Here is a 17,608-nt window from a genome sequence, read left to right on the forward strand (position 1 = left end):
ACATACCCTTGCATCAATGAGGTAACCACTGGCTTCTCTGAAAGATAATACTATACAACTCAGTTACTTATTAAAATTTCTTCAATCTGGATGGAATGAGGTTAAAAAAAAAAGAAGTCCTAAGGACTGTGATGCTGTGATGTCCACTCCAGGCAAGATTTTGTTGACGCACACTTGAATGCGCCAGAATAGCAAATGTCTGTCTTTATTGATGTGCTCAGACTTACTGACGATCAATCAAGTGAATCTGATTAAGAGCACCTGACTGCTACATATCCTCTGAATTCATATGGAAGTAAGGGTGTACTGTGAGTAATCTTGTGAAAATCTTCTTTTTCCCATGAGTGTAAATAATTTGTGCTTTGTGTCTATACAGGGAGTGCAGAATTATTAGGCAAATGAGTATTTTGTCCACATCATCCTCTTCATGCATGTTGTCTTACTCCAAGCTGTATAGGCTCGAAAGCCTACTACCAATTAAGCATATTAGGTGATGTGCATCTCTGTAATGAGAAGGGGTGTGGTCTAATGACATCAACACCCTATATCAGGTGTGCATAATTATTAGGCAACGTCCTTTCCTTTGGCAAAATGGGTCAAAAGAAGGACTTGACAGGCTCAGAAAAGTCAAAAATAGTGAGATATCTTGGGGATGCAGCAGTCTCAACATTGCAAAGCTTCTGAAGCATGATCATCGAACAATCAAGCGTTTCATTCAAAATAGTCAACAGGGTCGCAAGAAGCGTGTGGAAAAACCAAGGCGCAAAATAACTGCCCATGAACTGAGAAAAGTCAAGCATGCAGCTGCCAAGATGCCACTTGCCACCAGTTTGGCCATATTTCAGAGCTGCAACATCACTGGAGTGCCCAAAAGCACAAGGTGTGCAATACTCAGAGACATGGCCAAGGTAAGAAAAGCTGAAAGACGACCACCACCGAACAAGACACACAAGCTGAAACGTCAAGACTGGGCCAAGAAATATCTCAAGACTAGTTTTTCTAAGGTTTTATGGACTGATGAAATGAGAGTGAGTCTTGATGGGCCAGATGGATGGGCCCATGGCTGGATTGGTAAAGGGCAGAGAGCTCCAGTCCGACTCAGACGCCAGCAAGGTGGAGGTGGAGTACTGGTTTGGGCTGGTATCATCAAAGATGAGCTTGTGGGGCCTTTTCGGGTTGAGGATGAAGTCAAGCTCAACTCCCAGTCCTACTGCCAGTTTCTGGAAGACACCTTCTTCAAGCAGTGGTACAGGAAGAAGTCTGCATCCTTCAAGAAAAACATGATTTTCATGCAGGACAATGCTCCATCACACGCGTCCAAGTACTCCACAGCGTGGCTGGCAAGAAAGGGTATAAAAGAAGAAAAACTAATGACATGGCCTCCTTGTTCACCTGATCTGAACCCCATTGAGAACCTGTGGTCCATCATCAAATGTGAGATTTACAAGCAGGGAGAACAGTACACCTCTCTGAACAGTGTCTGGGAGGCTGTGGTTGCTGCTGCACGCAATGTTGATGGTGAACAGATCAAAACACTGACAGAATCCATGGATGGCAGGCTTTTGAGTGTCCTTGCAAAGAAAGGTGGCTATATTGGTCGCTGATTTGTTTTTGTTTTGTTTTTGAATGTCAGAAATGTATATTTGTGAATGTGGAGATGTTATATTGGTTTCACTGGTAAAAATAAATAATTGAAATGGGTATATATTTGTTTTTTGTTAAGTTGCCTAATAATTATGCACAGTAATAGTCACCTGCACACACAGATATCCCCCTAAAATAGCTAAAACTAAAAACAAACTAAAAACTACTTCCAAAAACATTCAGCTTTGATATTAATGTGTTTTTTGGGTTCATTGAGAACATGGTTGTTGTTCAATAATAAACTTATTCCTCAAAAATACAACTTGCCTAATAATTCTGCACTCCCTGTATGCTTTGTGTGAAGCTGCTTCATTAGCAAAAGAAAATATTTTTACTTTTTGTTTTAATGAATACTTAAAAAACAAACAGACAAACAAACAAAAACTTATCTTTAACCAGTTCAAAATGTAGAAATGTATTCCTTTAAAGTCATTTCGATGTTTTGAATGTATCTGTCCACTAGATGGAGCCAAAATACTTCAAACCCATGTTGTCACCATTTGAGTGAAAAGAAATGGTGGCTTGTTTGACTTCTGGAATCAGTTGTTTCGTTATTAAAATCATCTCACACGTAAATTAAACATCTCTATCCATTTAAAAAAATTTAAAAAAAAAACCTAACTCCACGCCTTCCTCCAAAAAGTTTTCGAATATGTCAAATGTTCACCAAAATAGAAAGCAAACAGCCATGCGAGGTGTACCAAATGAAGTGGTCAGTGTATATGCTGCATTTATGAATAGGTACCAGTAGAAAAGTAGGGATGTGACCGGATGCAACGTTGCGCCAACATACACTACCGTAAAATGTAACGTATGTGAGGAAGAACGCTATGCTTTGGCGACCTCTTGAGGCAAAAAAGCACTCGAAAGAACTTGTATTGACTCGTACTATACCTATGCGTGCTGGGACGCCGCTCATCTGTTTGGAGGTTAACTCGAGTGATTTGAGGTTCTGGCGCAATGGCAGGTAAGGCGATTTGTCATCTAAAGCAAGTTGTAGCTACTCAAATGTGAACACATGAACACATAACTGAAGTTTTAAATCACACGCAATTAATACAAACAAGCAGCACGGGTTGAGGAAGTTGGAGAATGGCTATAGCGAACACGGATCTGACTGCTAATTGAAAACTTCATTTTTTCTCTCTTTTTTCTTCTCTCTCTCTTAGTCATTAATTATTCGTTGCCAGAGCTCAGGATGAAATCAAACTTGACCTGGTAGTAAGGCAAACCACCGGTTAAAAGCTCTGCTGTCATTTTTTGGCACAGCTGCAGAGTGAAAAGCAAAGGAGATCCTCCTCCGATCTAAATCCTGTTTAGTATCCGCAGAGATTGTGTTTTCACAAAACGCATTGGCCCAAGTGATGCCCTTAGAGGAAATGACGTGATACTGTTAATTGTTCTGCTTTTTATTTTATTTGTATTCTTTTCCCTCCTTTTTTCAGCGCGAAATCGTTTGTAGTTTCACTTTTGTACTGCCCACCCACTTTTTTTAATAATCGGTTTACATATCCACACAGCGCGGGATGAAGATCACTGGCCAGAATATATCAACACAGATTTTAAAAGTTACATTTAGTTATAAATTAGCTGCATTTATCTCGAAAAGGAAATATTTTTAGAAATATCTTGTGTTTTCAGATGGGAAGCACGCCACTGGAGTGCTTTTAATATGCAGCACTAAAATATTAATTAAATCTCAAATCAGGTACACCTGTAAAATCTAATGCAAACCAAACAGAGCTTTATAAAGAGATCACTGCTCAAACTTGCAGTTTTCCAAAAAATTCAAACAAACACTGGTCAGACAGCTGAGAACTGAGCTTTCTAAATCACAGATGTGTTTCAATCTGTGTACAAGCGTGTTGACTAATTTTTTACCACTTGAAGTCACCTTAAGAAGTCAAAATGAGAGCAAATTATTCAAGTTGTTACGTGAGTTTGTGTTGAATCATCTTAAACCTGATAAATGGGATTTTCTTTCTCCTAGAAAGCGCAAGCTCGATGCTTGTGCGGGTGAGGAGTAAGTTTGTTGAAAAGACCTCCAACCCTCTTCTTAACCAGCTCCTGGATGACATTTTGGAGGATGGCATCTTGAATGATGGAGAGAGAGAGTCAATAGTTGAGGAGAACAAGAACCGAGCCGACAAGGCGCGCTGCCTCATTGACACTGTGAGGAAAAAAGGAGATCTAGCCAGCAACAAGTTGATTCGTCACCTTCAAAAAAGAGATCCTATGCTTTTCGCTGAGCTGGGTCTGACTGTCTGACCAGGTGAGATGGGATACATCAGTGGAGCTTATCAACACATATGAGCAAAAGGAGGCTTTAACCCTGATTTTATAGAGTCACAAACTGATGTTGTACTTTGACACTGAAATACAGAAATAGGATCTATCAGGCTTTGACTTTGGTTGATGCCACTTAGGTTATGTTTAATCTCTACGCATTGTTGTTTGGCACCATGTTTTTTGTTTTTTTTTTTACCGTTACCTGATTTTTCGTATTTATGTTTTTATCCACAGGAGGAAACGAAAACCTCGTGAACACTCATCCCTACTGCCGAGACTTTGTGAAATAAAGAGATGTGCAGTGAACATGCTCATCTTTCATCATCATTACTTTTCAAAGCAATAATATCAACATGAATGATCACATCTAAAGATACAATACTGTATCTTAATTTTTTTTTTTACACTCTAGAGCACTATTATATGATGCTTTTATATTTTGCCAACGTGACAATCAGAAAAACAATCTATTTGTGCTCTCAAATGTGCATGAACATAAAACTGTAATGTTTCCAGGTTCCTCTGTACATTATTTTTTGCATGTGATGGATGAGAATTACAATCTGTTTACGTTAAGATCATTTTATAATCTAGTTGAATTAAATCTCAACGACAGTAAATGAGCTTGTGTGTTTATTATATAGTATGATTCATTTGCATGTACAATGACATGTGGCCCTTTATAGCGCATGACGGTTTTTTTGTTTATGTTTTTTGTTTGTTCGTTTTTTTTGTTTGTTATGGCTCCCAAGTGAATGGTTAGCATGGGTGCCACGGTGTTTTATAATGTTACTGTATAGTTTTAGCCATTATAAGGTACAGTTTAATGATCCGGGTTACTCACATCAAAGTAGGAGCACCACAGGCCTGCTCTGACTTTTATACAGAAATTTATGCACTGTGCGGTACTACTATGTAGGTCATATGCGGAAAGGAGGAGCCTTATATCGTTCATCTCTGATAGCAAACATTACGCAAGCATAATCAGGTTAAAGTCAGCAGCAATTTAAGCAGGTTGGCCACACACGTTTTGAGCAATGGCAGGTAAGAGCACACGGACTAAATGCATTTTGTTCTACGTTGTCATATATGAGTTTAGCCAGCGAGCAGGAATGCAGCACAATAGGCATAAAGTGTTTACCACCACTGGATTGTGTTACGAACGTTTTGCGGAAGACAGCGGCGGAAAATATGTATTCTTACACTTTCGACAGTTTTGCAACAAAAGTGTTTGTCAGAGAAAAGTTTGAATAGTGTGATTCGACATTTGTTATTTTCATACTATGTTTATGCCAGATTGGATCCATACTTTCGTTTTGCACCCCGGAAAACTATTCCCGCCCAGATGTCTGTTGTTGAAAAAATCTTCTAGTGGAAGGTTTTCAGAGATGAGAGAGCGAGGGTTTAAGTTTCTTTGTTGACAACTATTTGCGTTATGTATACACACTGAATCCACGGAGGCTGTTCTTTAAGTACAACTTCTAAAGATGGGAGGTCACACATTTCCAAAGTGCGACAGGATAGCATATAAAGTTTGTTTTGTTTTGTTTGTTCTTTATTAAAATATCCAAATTTGTATGTTGACGACAGGCATCGGTAATGGTTTCGTTATGCACTAAAACAGTAGCTTCGTTTTTACTCCGCACTTTATGAGGAAGAAGGACATATCAGCCATTTCCTCCGTCAATCCGAAGAATACCGGGCGTTATAACAAGGCAGGATGTCCTACGTAGTGCGCAAACATTCACTCTTTGTACGGAACCAGCGTTAGAAATGCTGAAGTGATTCATGCACATGAAATGTTGTAGATTAGCGCTAATATCTCAGGGGATCATTCTGTAAATGTGGGTCTTTCACCGTTAACTGCATTAAGATGCCGGATTATTAGATACAACTAATATATTTTACTTTGTTACAAAGCAATAAATCTGTACATAGATCGCAATGTTTGCTTTTAATTAAAAAAAAAGACTATTCAACTTTTAGAGTCATTGTGAAAACCGCAGTTTGTAGTGATGCTGACATGTGTTATGCGTTACTGCTCCCCACCACAAAGTGAAGCGTCCAAAGACGATAATACAGCTGAAAAGGCTCAAACCGAGCAACCCCCCCCCCCCCCCCCCCCCCCCTCAACGTATTCGATATATTAAATAAAAACAGCAACATGTATACATCGCCCATTTAGTTTGAGACGAAAAGTTTTCAAAGGTCAGCAATCTTTCTAAACATTTCTAAAATGACATATTCTCTATTCTAGATAAGGAGCTTGGCAGGGTACGGTCAGACTTTCTGACGAGTGTGTCCAAAGCGGTTATAAAGATGCTGCTTGACGACCTCGTAGAAGATGGTGTGCTGAATGATATGGAGAGCGAGTCAATACTTGAAGAGAATGACAGCAGGGCTGATAAGGCGCGCTGTCTCATTGACACTGTGAGGAAAAAAGGAGACCCAGCCAGCAGCAAGATGATCGTTCACCTTAAAAGTAGAGACTCTTCTCTTTACGAAAAGCTTGGTTTGTCTTGCAGTCAGCCTTCTCAGGCAGGTGAGAAACCTTAAAAAATATTTTTATTAAAAAATATAGTGCAGAAGATAATGTAATGATCACACAGGTACAAACAGAATAAAATACATTATTTCAAGCAATAATCTGTTTTGTCAGCCTCAGCTCCAGATCCTCGGGAGCCACCAGAATGGTCAAATACACTGATCCACACGACTGAGAAATTCTGGAAGATGAAAATGGATGATAAAAGTGTGAGTCATTCACAAACCTCATGCAAAATATCTCAGTTTGATAATAAGAAATAAAGTGTTTTCTTATTAAAGTTAATGTTGAGACACAAGATAGATTTTTCAACTTTTTTCCCTTTATTTTTGTTTTGCAGATTTACCATGTGACCAAAGACGCCTTTAAAAATCGCGTAGCTCTGCTGATCACTAACATGAAGTTTACTGATGGGAAATTCAATAGAAATGGAGCTGAGAAAGATGAGGAGAACATGAGGAAGCTGCTCTCTGCTCTGGGTTATGAAGTGGTGAAATACACAAATCTCACAGGAAAGGTATTTTTATTAAAAGGGAAAATCTGGGGAAAAATTTTATGTCTGGTTTGTTTTGAGATACAGGAAGTTATGCCTTGACTTTTTTTTTTTTGTTATGTTCTTACAGGCAATTAATAAGGCTCTAATTGACTTCTCCAAACATCCAAAACTCAAAGATACAGACAGTGTGTTGGTGGTTATAATGTCTCACGGGAAGCTAGGAGCAGTCCTTGGTGTCGACTGCAAAGAACCCATTTGTGATAATGAGGAACAAGATGCGTATGAGGTGAACAACATTTACAAGCAGTTGAGCTCAGACAAGTGTCCTGCACTTCTGAACAAACCCAAGATCATCATCATCCAGGCCTGCAGAGGAGGTGATCACCTTCTGTTCTTACAGTTACAAAAAAAGGCTTAAGTTATAGATTTGCTGGAGTCTTCTTATCTTACAAGTACATTGCATATGTTTCAGAGGAGAGAGGAGGTGTGCTTGTTAGTGACTGTGCAAAGCCAGATCTGGTCTGTGATGACGTGAAACAGCCAAGTCCATCCCTATGTGCTGATGAAGAGGGCTTAGAAGACGACACTCTACGATGTGTACACAAGGAAAAAGACTTCATTTCTCTTCTCTCCTGCACTCCAGGTCAGTGTAGCTAGGCAATTATTAAAACTTAGTGACACACACACAGTGATGACACACATGAATCTGTAATGATAACACCCCCCCCCCCCCCCACCCCCCCCCAAAAAAAAAACCTGTATCCAATTTCTGTCTCTGAATTTTCTTTCTGCAGATACTGTGTCATATAGAGACAGGAATCAAGGGTCTATCCTCATACAGTACATTGTTCAGGTTTTCAACACCTTTGCACATCAAGACGACGTCGAGGAGCTCTTCAGAAAAGTAAGCGCTGCAAGTGTAAATTGTTTTATACTTATTGGAAGCAAGTCTCATTACTTCACAACTATGTTGATACTGCTTGTGACATTTATGTGGACAGTTACGTTAAAGCAATATTTAAATTACACTTCAATTATCACTGGGAAATAGTGCATGTACAGTATTAAAAGTAAAATAATAAAAGGTTAAAAAGTTTGCAGAGTATGGCCCAAAAGAAGGCTTTCAAAGCATTTTTCATCTCCTGGAAGTTACGCTTACAGGAATCAATAAGTGCCATATCTGTCACTTATGTTTCTGGAACATGTGGAAAGTTGTATTGCTATAGTCAAGCAGTAATTACTTTGTTCTCGTGTCATTAGTGTGATAATGTTGTACATTATTACTGTGATAATGTCGTACATCATTTTAATCATACAGGTGATGCAACGCTTTGAAGACTTCAGTGTTCAAAACAGGAGACAGATGCCAACAAAAGACAGATGCACACTGACAAGACGCTTCTACTTCTTTCCAGGCCTCTGAGATATTTTTACAGTTATGTAACTCAACTTTGCTGCCATTTCAATTGATGTTTTTAGTGCTCAGAGTTAGGTCATTTTATCATTTCCAAAGAACTACAAAGAGATGCAAACCTAGAAGCAAAAAGATGATATGATCTCACAGTTAGACAAAAATGGCCACAATAAGATGCAAAATAGCTACAAACAGATGGAAAATACAATGATAATAAAAATTTTAAAAGAATGAAACAAAGCTGCCATCTGTCTGTCTCCTTTGTTAAAAAAAAAAATCCTGATGACATTTCTAGCTTCATGTGAGACCCATGCACACAAAACACATCAACATGAAATATCCTCTATGTGGCAATTGGAGACGGTTGGATGGACGAACTGGAAGAGACGTCCAGCAGAAACAGGGTCAGAGAGGGACAGACATACTCTCTTCCACAGCATGTCTTTGTCCTATCTTCCTCCCTTCACACCATCTTTGCAGAAGATGGACACCCCTCCCTCAACCTGGTTCTGCTAGGGCTTTCTTCCTGTTATAAGGGAGTTTTTCCTTCCCACTGTCGCTAAACCTCTTGTTTGCATAGGAGTCCATATGATTGTTAGCTTTTCTCTGTTTTCTTTGTATTATTTTTTTTCTATTATTCTAGAGTAACATGTAAAGTATCCTGACATAACTGTTGCTGTGTTTTCATGCTATACAAAAATAAAGAAATAAAAATAAAATGCGCTTTGCTTTTATTTTCCACTCACTGCCTTTCTCTCTCTTTGGATTCATACACCACTGCTGCATTTAACTTAAGGAGTTACTACACTCTGCCTCTCTCTCTCCTACAGTGTCTTGCTCTCAATTCTTCTCATCTCTGCCCTTGTCGCCACATCTTCCTGTTAAAAAAGAATCCACTGGTGTTAAGTGCTTGTTCAAAGGGGGTCATCTGACTGTAATTGTGCTTGTTTGTTTGTTTATATCATAGGACCTTTAGCCTACAATATAAATTGCCCTGAGGTGACAACTGGTATACTGGTTTAGGGCTTTTGCTATACTGCTCCACTTGATGGTCATAGCTTAGAAGATTTTTTTTAAAGGATCTTTTTTAATTTTCAGTCCTTACAATGCCCCAGCAGGTAGGGGCACCAGCCACTGACAGGGAGTGTGGTGGGGGAAATAGCCCCCACACCTGGGGATGCCCGAGACTTTCAGAAGGAGGTGAAGCCTAAGACCCAGCCTGACACATACAGGTCCTTCTCAAAAAATTAGCATATAGTGATAAAGTTCATTATTTTCTGTAATGTACTGATAAACAGTAGACTTTCATATATTTTAGATTCATTACACACAACTGAAGTAGTTCAAGCCTTTTATTGTTTTAATATTGATGATTTTGGCATACAGCTCATGAAAACCCAAAATTCCTATCTCAAAAAAGTAGCATATTTCATCTGACCAATAAAAGAAAAGTGTTTTTAATACAAAAAAAGAGTCAACCTTCAAATAATTATGTTCAGTTATGCACTCAATACTTGGTCGGGAATCCTTTTGCAGAAATGACTGCTTCAATGCGGCGTGGCATGGAGGCAATCAGCCTGTGGCACTGCTGAGGTGTTATGGAGGCCCAGGATGCTTCGATAGCGGCCTTAAGCTCATCCAGAGTGTTGGGTCTTGCGTCTCTCAACTTTCTCTTCACAATATCCCACAGATTCTTTATGGGGTTCAGGTCAGGAGAGTTGGCAGGCCAATTGAGCACAGTAATACCATGGTCAGTAAACCATTTACCAGTGGTTTTGGCACTGTGAGCAGGTGCCAGGTCGTGCTGAAAAATGAAATCTTCATCTCCATAAAGCTTTTCAGCAGATGGAAGCATGAAGTGCTCCAAAATCTCCTGATAGCTAGCTACATTGACCCTGCCCTTGATAAAACACAGTGGACCAACACCAGCAGCTGACATGGCACCCCAGACCATCACTGACTGTGGATACTTGACACTGGACTTCAGGCATTTTGGCATTTCCCTCTCCCCAGTCTTCCTCCAGACTCTGGCACCTTGATTTCCGAATGACATGAAAAAGTTGCTTTCATCCGAAAAAAGTACTTTGGACCACTGAGAAACAGTCCAGCGCTGCTTCTCTGAAGCCCAGGTCAGGCGCTTCTGCTGCTGTTTCTGGTTCAAAAGTGGTTTGACCTGGGGAATGCGGCACCTGTAGCCCATTTCCTGCACACGCCTGTACACGGTGGCTCTGGATGTTTCTACTCCAGACTCAGCCGACTGCTTCCGCAGGTCCTCCAAGGTCTGGAATCGGTCCTTCTCCACAATCTTCCTCAGGGTCCGGTCACCTCTTCTCGTTGTGCAGCGTTTTCTGCCACACTTTTTCCTTCCCACAGACTTCCCACTGAGGTGCCTTGATACAGCACTCTGGGAACAGCCTATTCGTTCAGAAATTTCTTTCTGTGTCTTACCCTCTTGCTTGAGGGTGTCAAAGATGGCCTTCTGGATAGCAGTCAGGTCGGCAGTCTTACCCATGATTGCGGTTTTGAGTAATGAACCCGGCTGGGAGTTTTTAAAAGCCTCAGGAATCTTTTGCAGGTGTTTAGAGTTAATTCGCTGATTCAGATGATTAGGTTAATAGCTCGTTTAGAGAACCTATTCATGATATGCTAATTGTTTGGCATAGGAATTTTGGGTTTTCATGAGCTGTATGCCAAAATCATCAATAATGAAATGCTTGAACTACTTCAGTTGTGTGTAATGAATCTAAAATATATGAAAGTCTAATGTTTATCAGTACATTACAGAAAATAATGAACTTTATCACAATATGCAAATTTTTTGAGAAGGACCTGTAGACAGGCATGTTTTCATAGTTTCCCAGAGCAGACACTTCCAAGTAAGGCAGGTGAAGGGAGGGGGATTACTTGTGAATTGAAACTTACTGAACTTGCTTCTCTTCTTCGAGATCTTGCAATGATAAGAATATCTGTGGTCTTGATGCAGTCAACCCTACAGGCATAGTTCAGTGTATTGGAAACACTCAGCAAAGGAACGGTAGATGGAAAGAAAATTATTATATGAAATGAAGAGAGATGGTGATTTTTCTCTGGTTATGTTTTTTTGTTAATTTTTTGTCATTAACGTATAATATTGGCCATTAAAACATCGTAGAGTTGAAATGTTCAGACAAGTTCAAACATGACTTGACATGTTGTGGTAATTCAAAGGACACAGAAATGTTGATACTGTCGGTAAACTGCTTTTATCTCATCTTTCTGTTTTCTTTGACAGCAGCCCAAGTTTCACTTTTACTTCCTGTTCCTTATGTCTGCCTTCTTTTTAAAGCAAGCTGTTTTGATCATAATTCAGTATACACAAAATGCGTGTAAGTTAGGAGTGAAACTATCTGAAAATAAATTGAAAATAAATTAAGTTATAAATGCAATTTTGGAGAGTTTATATGCCTAACGTGCAGCAGATGAACCTATGAAAGTAAGAAGAAACATTGTCACAAAAGCAGCAGCTTGCCTATGCACTAAAACAGGAAGAAGAGTTTATGAACTCTTGTTCAATACAAGTTAAGGCTTAAATAAAAATGTTAAAAATGCAAAAGCTAGTTGATCCTTGAATTTAAAAACATCTTACATTTCATTAACGGCTCTATAACCACTTATTGGCATCTCTTTGTTCCTAGGAAATCAGGCAGTGCTGTCCAAAACAGCACACATGAGCACACATAAAGGTTTGCAAATGGTAACATACAGAAAGCACAAGTAGTGCAGGAGGTGCTCAGGAACATGACTCTTAGAAAATATAAAAGATGTGTTCTTTGCAAACAAAGATATTTGTCATGACTTCATTTCTAAGAGACCACTGCTCAGAAGAAAAAGAAAATATTTTATGTTGCATTTCAAGTTTGACTTGATTACAACCACTTCCATGGAAGTGTGGTTTCCACACAACTATTAATAGATAAAACATCTTGGCAAACACACAATCATTTGTACATGCTGGAGGACACAGGTTGCAAATTTGTGAAGTAAAGTTTATGAAAGATGGCAGGTAAGACAGAAGTTATCATGATCCATGCACTTTCCAAGTGTTAATGTGTGATAGATTTTGATTTTGACATGATTATTTGATCTCATTCTTCCCTCTAGATAAGGAGCTTGCCAGAGTGAGAGGACGGTTTGTTGAAAAGGTATCAAAAGCCCTTCTTAAACAGCTCCTGGATGACCTTTTAGAAGAGGGTTTGCTGAATGATGGAGAGACAGACTCTGTGCTCGAAGACAACAGCAACAAAGCAGACATGGCCCGTGCTCTCATCGACATGGTGAAGAGGAAAGGAGATAAAGCTAGCAGGAAGATGATCGAACACCTGGAGAAGAGAGATCCTACACTTTACTCTGAGCTGGGTCTGTCCTGTGGTCAGCCTCCTGGTGAGTTCACCCTGTTTGGAAGAAGGAAATCGTACAGAATAAAGTCTGAACAGTGCTTTTGCTTTTTCCAACTGCAGCGTCTCAGAAGGAGCAAAGCTGGTCGTCCAAACTCATCGCCACAACTGACTCTTTCTGGAGGACAAAGCTGAACGATAAAAATGTTTGTCATGACTGTTCAAACACTTTTAACAAACAAGATTCAAATTTGGAATACTTTGTAAGTTTATACACTTAAATTTTACATTTATAACAGTAAATATTCTGTCTTTACATTTGTATTTTTAGATTTACCCTGTGGCAGAAAAGTCCATCAGCAGTCGAGTGGCCCTCCTAATCACTAATCGAAATTTTTCTGATGAGAGATTAACCCGAAAAGGAGCTGAAGTTGACGAGGAGAACATGGATAAACTTCTCCGATCTCTGCATTATGAAGTGGTCAAATACAAAGATCTCACTGGAAAGGTATTTAAATACTAATCTTTTATTCTTTCCTAGCAAATTACGGCTGAGTGACAAAATAACTGATGCTGGGACTTTTTGTGTTCAATCAGATGATCGATGAGGCTCTGATGAATTTCTCCAAACATCCCAAACTCAAAGAGACAGACAGTGTGTTTGTGGTGATTATGTCTCACGGGAAACGGGGAATTGTCCTCGGTGTCAATCACAGAGAAGAAGTGGAACCAGATGAATTCCCTGTTGACAATATTTACAAGTACTTGGGCTCACAGAAATGCTCAGCACTGCTAAACAAACCAAAGATCATCATCATCCAGGCCTGCAGAGGAGGTGACTTTCAATCATTTCATCTGACCAACATCCACAAATGTCCTCGTAGCTACAGTTTGGACCTGAATTAAAAGCATGCTGCGTGTGTTGCAGAATCTGGTGGCTCCGTGATGGTTAGTGACAGTGCAAAAGTGGTCTGTGATGATGTGTCACAGAGCCGCTTTGATGAAAACAGCATTGTGGATGACTCTACTCGATACGTGCACAAAGAAAAGGACTTCGTTTCACTTCTGTCCAGCACCCCAGGTCAGTTTGTCTGCTGATGGGTTTTATTATGCAAAAGATTTCTGACATTATTAAGATAAGCATCTGAAATTTGCACCAATAACACACAAGCATAGTCTCATTCTCAGTTTTCACATGATTTCCTGCAGACACTGTTTCATACAGACAGGAAGACCGTGGGTCTTTTCTGATCCAGTTCATCAAGGAGGTATTCAACACGTGCTCTCATGAGGACGACATCGACGAGCTCTTCAGAAAAGTAAGTACCTGAAAACTCGTTTGGTGATAGTGCTGCAGGCAAACAGATGCAGTCACTGGTTATGTTTTCATCACACAGGTCATGCAACGCTTTGAAGATTTTCCCTCTGAGAAACTGAGACAGATGCCAACCAAAGACAGATGCACTCTAACCAAGCGCTTCTACCTCTTTCCAGGCCGCTGAGACAGGATTGAATTTTGGTCAAAGGAAACACATAATAAGTGCTAATAAGTACATTAATGATTTCATGGATTATCACTTCCTAGTAATAAGGGATTCATACTTATCTGTAGTATAACGAGGGATATGCATTGATTATTGTGAATTATATGTAAAATATTGATTTCTTTGTTTCTGTTTTTACTGCTTTGTGAACGTGAATGTGAGATTTTATCAACTTTTAATACGTTTGGACATTTTAGTAGCTATATGAGTGAGTGTATCATTTACATTCATCAGTTGTTCTTGTCTATAATGTCATCACTGTTACTGTTATGTGTCTAAATAAGTAAATGAGCCCTTAGTTACAGTAAATGAATCTTGTATTAACTAAAATGTTAACACCAGCGGTCTCCAACCTTTTTTGCGCCACGGACCGGTTTATGCCCGACAATATTTTCATGGACCGGCCTTTAAGGTGTCGCGGATAAATACAACAAAAATAAAACTAGTACCGGTACCGAAAAAAATAAAATTTATTCATAACACACGCGAAAAGACCAAAGAAAACCGAGTAAACGATAAAAACGATAACTAAATAACGCTGAAAACCGATAAAAACCCTGAAAACTATACATTTCACACCTGAGCCTCAACTCTCGCGGCCCGGTACCAAACGACTCACCGGTAAAGACATAAAGACCTGGATGGCTGCTAACTTTCTGCTTCTTAATTCAGATAAAACTGAGGTTATTGTACTCGGCCCTGAAAAGCTTAGAAATATGGTATCTAACCAGATTCTTACTCTGGATGGCATTACCTTGGCCTCCAGTAACACTGTGAGGAACCTTGGAGTCATTTTTGACCAGGATATGTTCCTCAATGCACATATTAAACAAATATCTAGGACTGCTTTCTTCCATTTGCGCAGCATCTCTAAAATTATAAATATCCTGTCTCAGAGTGACGCTGAAAAACTAGGCTGGACTACTGTAATTCATTATTATCAGAAAGTTCTAAAAAGAACTTTCGGGTGAGAGAAGGATGGCTGCCCCTCCCTGAGCCTGGTTCTGCCGGAGGTTTCTTCCTGTTAAAAGGGAGTTTTTCCTTCCCACTGTCACCAAAGTGCTTGCTCATAGGGGGTCATATGATTGTTGGGTTTTTCTCTGTATTATTGTAGGGTGTAACTTACAATATAAAGCGCCTTGAGGAGACTGTTGTTGTGATTTGGTGGTATATAAATAAAATTTAATTGAATTGAATCATGTGGGTCTATGACCACTGGTCCAACATATAATTATGCTTAATACAAGCATTTTGTTAGTAACTCAGATTTTTATTACTGCACATTAATTATCTTTAATCTACATGTGGGCTACAATAATAGAAATTACAAGTATATAAAGTTACATATTTATAGAAATGTAATTATTTATGTAAAAGTTTTAATAAAATTGCCAATAGGAGGTGGTTAGCTTGTGATATTACTAATTACTGTGACCTAAATTTACTGTTTTTCTATTGAAGATCCAGTGGCAGATGAGTTATACATTGATTTAAACACATTGTATAGACTAGAAAGCTTTAGTAATTTATACCTGACAGCCCTTGTTATTTATGTTTTTTGAATAGAGTTTTAAGGAAATACATCACTTTATTTTGTATTTTAATTAGAGTGAAGATTTAAGATTGTGAGGGCCCAGTGGGATTTTCAGTTTTTTAAGCAGGCTGCAGCATTTTTGACTGTGGGAATGAGCATTTTAAAACATCTTAGTATAGTACAGTTACTGACATATTAACACATTCACATTCAAAGAAATCATTAGATGCTTCCTAAACTTGTTCATCTGGGGATGAGCATGTCTTTACTTTTATGATTGGCTAGCTGACAACAGATAGGTCAAAAGATCCTTAACTGGGTGGAAAGAAAGCGTGAGCTCGTGCCTTTAAAAGTTGTGCAGTGTTTTGGCCACATCCTGTATGATGGTGGTTTTCAACCTTGGCCATCTGATGTAGCCCCCACCCTCAAAACCCTGTTAGATGGGTTAAAAATAATTCCCTTCAGCACCACCTTATAAACACCTGCACTGTTTTATCTCTTACGCTCAGTGCATGCAGCCTACCTTTGTAGCAAACTGCCTAAATCTTTAATCAGTTGGTAGTGGGTTTATATTTCAGACATGCATCTAAAATGTTTAGTTAGCAGTCCATATAACAGCTATATTCATGAGCCTGTTTTAACCATTTATCAGTTCTCTTTAGCTAAAAATTTTATTCATTTATTGAGAATTTTGTGGTTTCAAGTGATGAAATGCTGCATGAAAAGCATGGTTTGCTTGTTTCACTCAAGCCAGAAGCTAGTAGTGCAAACGTTTTCACTGATGATTTCCTGCATCTCGGTGCATCTCTTTCTTTACAGGAAGATGACCCTGATGGTGTGAAAGTAGTTTTGCAAATAGGAAGTAGCTTTCTTGGAAAAAAAAAAAAAAAAAAAAAAAATTGAAAGGAAATCCACAAACCTGAAACTCTGTAACATTAAGTGTACAACTTTGAAATGCCTTCAAATACTAAAAGGAAAAGTAGGTGAAACTCTGGTCTCTCTCATGCAACATTTAGAGGAATTATGGGTCGCACAAGACTTTTGCTCAATTTAAGGTTTAAAGAAGAATAGAATTAAGAATAACTCAAAGTATTCATTTGGAATCTAAGAAAAAAAAAGTGCATACTTTTAGTGGTATGCAGTGTAAAATATCTGAATGTTCAAACTGACTGTAAAGTTTTATCCATTTAATTTACATTTTCAAAACGGAACTTTAAGTTCTTAAATTTTAATGGTAACGGCAGTCTCTTTAGCAGCTCTTCAATTCTATGCAGAATAATAAAAGTATAAATAAATAATGTAAGAATAGCAGTAGCAGGGTGTAATAAAATCAGTCTAAAAGGTAAAGTGGAGAGGGATAAAAGGTAGTGTTCAGAGTGGGTTATTTTCCTTATTATTCAGCTGGTCTTCTTGTGCCAGTCACAGTGTATATCTCTGTCATATCTTGGTCATATGCACTGTGATTCTGATGACACCCTTAGCAGCTTTGTCCACCCTCTGCAGGTCCTTCCAGTCTTGTTCTGTGTGTACCAGGCAGTGCAGCACTATGTCATGAAACGACATACAATACAATACAATGTTGTAACTGATGTAAACCAACTCATGTGAGGTAAAATACAAGCAGATGATGGTAAGTTGGTGTAATGAGTAATTGAGATGACAGTGACAATTACATTTAACTTGTAAATTAGAGCAACCACAGCCACATACAGACATTATGTTAACTGATGATAGTGAATGTCTGGTACTGTTTCTCTGTGTTAAATCTG

The 17,608-nt window shown here is 38.8% G+C and overlaps 2 protein-coding genes across 2 annotated transcripts; both read left to right on the plus strand.

Annotated features, from left to right (window-relative positions):
- Positions 1 to 4,847: 4,847 nt before the first annotated feature.
- LOC101464464 (caspase-1-A) lies at positions 4,848 to 9,111 on the plus strand. Its single transcript, XM_004543649.6, has 8 exons — positions 4,848 to 4,977; positions 6,191 to 6,475; positions 6,593 to 6,687; positions 6,819 to 6,995; positions 7,102 to 7,351; positions 7,447 to 7,617; positions 7,769 to 7,878; positions 8,293 to 9,111. The coding sequence occupies exons 1-8, from the start codon at positions 4,971 to 4,973 to the stop codon at positions 8,395 to 8,397; spliced, it is 1,200 nt and encodes a 399-aa protein (XP_004543706.1). The 5' UTR covers positions 4,848 to 4,970; the 3' UTR covers positions 8,398 to 9,111.
- Positions 9,112 to 12,378: 3,267 nt separating this feature from the next.
- LOC101463887 (caspase a-like) lies at positions 12,379 to 15,286 on the plus strand. Its single transcript, XM_023152734.3, has 8 exons — positions 12,379 to 12,430; positions 12,529 to 12,807; positions 12,885 to 12,967; positions 13,093 to 13,269; positions 13,359 to 13,596; positions 13,690 to 13,842; positions 13,971 to 14,080; positions 14,159 to 15,286. The coding sequence occupies exons 1-8, from the start codon at positions 12,424 to 12,426 to the stop codon at positions 14,261 to 14,263; spliced, it is 1,152 nt and encodes a 383-aa protein (XP_023008502.1). The 5' UTR covers positions 12,379 to 12,423; the 3' UTR covers positions 14,264 to 15,286.
- Positions 15,287 to 17,608: the final 2,322 nt, after the last annotated feature.

Source organism: Maylandia zebra, linkage group LG14 (genome assembly GCF_041146795.1).
Source record: "Maylandia zebra isolate NMK-2024a linkage group LG14, Mzebra_GT3a, whole genome shotgun sequence".
In the NCBI taxonomy this organism is placed as follows: Eukaryota; Metazoa; Chordata; class Actinopteri; order Cichliformes; family Cichlidae; genus Maylandia; species Maylandia zebra.